The 5468-nt window shown below is 40.0% G+C and overlaps 1 protein-coding gene across 1 annotated transcript; it reads right to left on the bottom strand.

Moving 5' to 3' along the window:
• Positions 1-3077: 3077 nt before the first annotated feature.
• LOC128040434 (uncharacterized) lies at positions 3078-3850 on the bottom strand. Its single transcript, XM_052629181.1, has 2 exons — positions 3643-3850; positions 3078-3313 (listed from the first exon to the last, which is right to left on the bottom strand). Exons 1-2 carry the CDS (start codon positions 3848-3850, stop codon positions 3078-3080), a joined length of 444 nt encoding a protein of 147 aa, XP_052485141.1.
• Between the last annotated feature and the right edge of the window lie 1618 nt (positions 3851-5468).

Here is a 5468-nt window from a genome sequence, read left to right as displayed (position 1 = left end):
CACAATAATCCAAGAAACATACTTGATAAGCTATAAAAGTAACATATTTTTAATCCCATTCTGGATGTGTTTTTGGAGGATTTATTATGTAAATTAGTGAATTTGATGCTTCTAATCCTCTAAATTCATGTTTCTATACTTAAGTGAGCATTAGGGAGTGAAAAGAGTGAAAAACGACCCAAAATCAGACAAATAGAGTGAAAAACACAGCCTGGGCATTTCCACACGGGCTGGCCACATGCCCATGTGCCAGCCCGTGTCGATATTGCACCCTGCTTCCCAAATACATAGAAAAACTAATTTTTCGGTTTTTTGAGCATTCTAAAGTCTATAAAAGCCAATTAGAAATAGATATAATGGGGCACTCAGAGAAGATTGAAGAGAACACTCGAACAACGCCATCGAAATCAACTCGAAAGCAGATCTCCTGCAAGATCGAAGATTTCCATTTAATTTCCTTTGAAGTTTTATTGAGTTTCTTTATGTCTTGTTGTTATCCTAACTTTGAGATGTTTCTATTCAGGATGAAACCTATGATGAAACTTCTTATTTAATTTCTGTTTTTACGCGATAAATGCTTGATTCTTGTTCTCATTTATGTATGTTTATTTCCTGTGTTAATATTTTTAGGATATTAATTCATATTTAATGTGCTTATTTTAGTCGAGAAAAAGTCCCTATTTCAGAGTAGATCTGGCATAATTTAGTGGAGTTACATGCAATCTTAGAAATAAGACGACACAAATCTACTGGATTAGAGTCAAATCTAACAGGGGAATCCATAGATTGAATTAATGCGACGATAGGGGTTTTAATTAGAAAGAGATTCCAATTAATCAACTTAAAGTCAGTTTGAAACACCCTAAACTTGGCCTAGACATTATGGCTGAATCTGGCGATGTCACATGGAAAGGGATTTGATGACAAGATTATCAAGTTTAAAAACCGTTACAGTAAGTTAGCTTGTATTTAATTCGAAAAAAAACTAGTTGATTTGCTTTAAAACTTATCTCTTAGCGGAAGCTTTTGTAACAAATTAATTTAGGAAAAATTGTTTCTATTTACGAAAAACCTTAGTTTCTAGAAAGAAAAACAGTGTTTTGTGGAGTTGAAGTTTTTAAAAATCCATAAAAAGCAGTATAAAGTCCCAAATTTAAAGCCAATCAGTCCATAGTCCAAAAGATACATCAAAAATCCCAAATAAGTAATATATTCTAGCCATTAACGGAAAACGATCTAAAATTTACGTGTGGCCACCATCGAGTCCTCCGCTGCGCTGACCCGTCAAGTCTGGGGATTACCTGTATAGATTAAATAGTGAAAGGGTGAGTTTTCACAAACTCAGTGTGTAATCCCCACAGAAAATATGCATACAGATAATCAATAGAATTGAGTTAGATATAGTTTGGGTCCTATGCCCATCAAAGAATTAGTTTGGGCCTTAGCCCATTCAGATACAGTCTCAGAAATACATTATGGCCTTGGCCCATATCGAATCTGAATCTGATCTGAGAAATCGTAATCCTACCCACCAGCCTCTACACACCATCTCTGCCCAACCCAACACAACATGTGGGGCTTAAATCAACCCACCCATCCCTACACATCATGTTGTACCGAAATGCGGCACATAATCAGAAGGTTGCAGTTGAGCTGCCAGATAACAGGCTTAATAGTTTTTCTGACACTTCCTCCAAATATCATCAACCCACCCCAATGCAATGCAACATACAAACTATGTCCTGCCATTATGCAATTAATAGTACATACATTCAGATACCATAAGTCATGCTCGGTATTGAAATCAGACAGACAGATCACACATATAGGGATCTAAGTAAAGCTTATCAACCCTACAATAGGTCCACAGTCGACTTGTGTAACTCGTGCAACCTTACAAAACTTTTCAGAAAAATGGGCTCACACGCACATATGGCCCACTCAACCTAAATTAGCCTTTGCCACGTGATCCATTTTTAATCTAACCCGTGCTAGTTAATTATTCATATATATTTTCACTATTTACTTTTATGTTCCTTCAAAGCTATCTACTTAAGTCACTGTTACTAAATGGCCCACTCAGAGAATTTCGGCAAGAGGAGAGGGAGAAGAATAGACGGTAGAATATTTTTTTGGAAAAGAGAGTCAAAATTTGGTTATGGGAAAAAATAAAATAAAATCTCGATAACCCTCAAAATCCCTTAATCTTCTCCTCTAATTTCCACTACACATCCACTACTCAAAATCCCCATATTACACAACTCTATCCCGGAATCTGAGCAAAAAAAATAATACCCTTGCCTGCATAGGGATTTGAACACAAGACCTCCACCATAATAACACACCCTTTAACCACCAGACCAGCAAGCCCATTCTAATGTAATTTACCCAACAATCAAATAAAAGCCTACTGAACAGGAGTAAGGCCTAATCTATTCAAAATACCAAAATTTGCCCAAGTGAAGACTTGAACTTGGGACCTCCCAAACACTCCCAAAACACATAATCACTAAAGCTGACAGATATTTGTGTCATATTTTCAAAATAATGAAATTAGAAATTTTGGGGCCTTACAACTCTACCCCTCTAAAAGAAAATTTCGTCCTCGAAATTTTACCTGATCAGAAGAAATGAGGATATTGCTAACGCATCGCATCCTCAAGCTCCCACGTTGCCTCCTCAGTGCTATGATTATGCCACAGACCTTCACTAAGGGAATAGACTTTTTTGAAGGACCATTACATCACACTCCAGAATTTGAACCGGCTCCTCCTCGAAGGTTAAGTCTGGCTTAACCAAATCTCCTCGACAGAAACAACATACGTGGGATTCGAACGGTAGCACCTCAACATCGAGACGTGAAAAACATCATGAATGCGGTCCAACGCTAGAGGTAACTCCAACTGATAAGTGATAAGTCCCATACATTTTAGAATGCTATAAGGTCTAATAAACCGACGGCTCAGCTTGCCCTTGCGACTGAACTTCAGAACTTTTTTCCATGGCAAGACCCTAAGAAAAACTAACTCCCCCACAGAATACTCGATCTCGTGCCTCTTCAAATCCGCATACGATTTCTACCTATCAGAAGCCACTTTCAAACGATCCCGAATCAATCTAACCTTATCCTTTATCTCAGAGACCAACTCAGGACTCAGAACATGTCGCTCGCCCAACTCAGTCCAACATAAAAGAGTGCAACACTTACGACCGTACAGTGCCTCGTAAGGTGCCATCTGGATGCTAGACTGGAAGTTATTATTGTAGGCAAACTCCGCTAACGGCAAGTACTCCTCCCGGACTGACCATCTGTCTGAGGATGGAAAGCAGTACTAAAGTCTAATCTTGAGCCTAGAGCCTCATGTAGCTTTTTCAAGAATCGATACATGAAATGAGGATCCCGATCGAAAATGATCGAGACAAGTACCCCATACAGTCTCACTATTTTCGATATGTAGAGCTTAGCTAATTTCTGAAGAGAAAATTCTGTCCTTACTGGGATGAAGTGAGCAGACTTGGTCAATTGATCCACGATGACCCAGGCAGAATCCTTCTTAGTGGGTGTTAGAGGCAACACACTAACGAAGTCCATCGTTACTCGCTCCCATTTCCGTAACGATATCTTAACCAGCTACAGCAAACTCGAAGGTACCTGATGCTCAGCCTTAACCTGCTGACAAGTCAAATAGTGAGCAACGAAGTCGGTAACCTCACGCTTCAACCCTGGCCACCAGTACAATTCCCGAAGATCTCGATACATCTTGTTCCCGCTGAGATGCATAGTATAGGGACTACCAGGCACCTCTCTCAGAATCGACTGTCTTAAATCCTCATCATTCGATACAATCATAATCCTTAAATAGCTCAACCATCTACACTACCTAAGATTTAACTCCTTCTAAGTGAGGAGATACTTAAGGCTCTTATGATCAGTGTAGATAATACATTTCTCACTGTACAGATAATGCCTCCAAATTTTCAATGGAAAGACTACGGTGGCTAACTCCAAATCATACGTCAGATAGTTTGCCTCGTGTGTCTTAAGTTGACAAGACACATATGCAACCACCTTACCATCCTGCATCAACACACATCACAAACCGACATGTGATGCATCACTATAAACCGTGAACTCCTTTCCAGGTTCAGGCTGTACCAAATTAAGAGCTTCAGTCAGTACAGTCTTAAGCTTGTCAAAGCTCTCTTGCTGCGCATTAGTCCAGTCAAACGGTACACCTTTACGTAACAGCTTAGTCAAAGGTGTTGCGATCAGTGAAAATCCTTCCACAAACCGTCGGTAATAACCTGCCAGCCCCAAAAAGCTGCGGATCTCAGACACTTTCTTAGGCTGCTCTAGTCCAATACAACCTCAATTTTTTGAGGATCGACTCGAATCCCCTCAGCAGACACCACATGACCCAGAAATGCTACTTCCCGTAACCAGAACTCACACTTGCTGAGCTTAGCATACAGCTGCTTTTCCTTCAAAATCTGAAGAACAATCCTAGGGTGCTCGTCATGCTCATCCTCAGTCCTCGAATAAACCAATATGTCATCAATGAACAAAATTACAAATTGATCTAGGTAGGGCTGAAACAGTCGATTCATCAGATCCATGAAAGTTGCCGGTGCATTAGTCAGTCCAAATGGCATAACTAGGAACTCGTAGTAACCATAACAAGTCCTAAATGTTGTCTTATACACATCAGCATCCTTAACCCTCAACTGATGATACCTTGAACGTAATTCAATTTTGGAGAACACAGGCGCCCTCAGAACTGGTCAAAGAAATAATCAATCCTCAAAAATGGATACTTGTTCTTAATAGTCAACTTATTTAGTTGTCGGTAGTCAATACACATCCTCATGGGTCCATCTCTTTTCTTAACAAACAGTACCGGTGCTCCCTACGGGGACACACTAGGGCATTTGAACCCACGACCCAATAACTCTTGAATTGAGCGTTGAGCTCCGTAAGCTCCTTCTCTGTCATTCGATAGGGAGCGGTAAACATCAAAGCTTCACCAGAGAGAAGCTCAATCCCAAACTCCACTTCACAATTCAGAGTTAAAACTGGTAGCTCCTTAGGAAAGATGTCTGGAAAATCCCTCATAGTTCTGATGTCCTTAACAATATAGTCCCTAGAAGTGAAAACACTTACGTGGGCATATAATTCTGAAGTTCTCCAAACACGCCTTGCATCCCTTACGAACCATTTTCTCAGCTACCAGTGCAGAGATCACGTTAGCCATATAATTCTGAAGTTCTCCAATCACAACTACTTTATTACCCCCTTCAGTTCTCAATACGCCCTCTTAGTCGTACAGTCCAAACTCACACGATGCTTATCATATCAAACTCCCCAAACAGAAGCTTCATCATACCAGCCAAAAATATTGTCCCTTGAACCGCTAAAGGAACATCCCTGTATAGTTTGCTAACTCTAACAGATTGCCCCAATGAGCTCA

The sequence above is a fragment of the Gossypium raimondii genome, chromosome 4, assembly GCF_025698545.1.
Source record: "Gossypium raimondii isolate GPD5lz chromosome 4, ASM2569854v1, whole genome shotgun sequence".
Lineage (NCBI taxonomy): Eukaryota > Viridiplantae > Streptophyta > Magnoliopsida > Malvales > Malvaceae > Gossypium > Gossypium raimondii.
Note: the sequence above shows the minus strand (reverse complement) of the source record. Positions and strands in the feature narration are given on the sequence as shown.

Bases quoted from the DNA above. Each gene is read 5' to 3' on its own strand.
- LOC128040434 (XM_052629181.1), bottom strand. From the start codon at position 3,850: ATGATTGTATCGAATGATGAGGATTTAAGACAGTCGATTCTGAGAGAG. The intron at 3,314-3,642 runs GTTTGCTGTAGC...TTCCATCCTCAG, and splicing joins TGAGCATCAGGTACCTTCGA to ACAGATGGTCAGTCCGGGAG.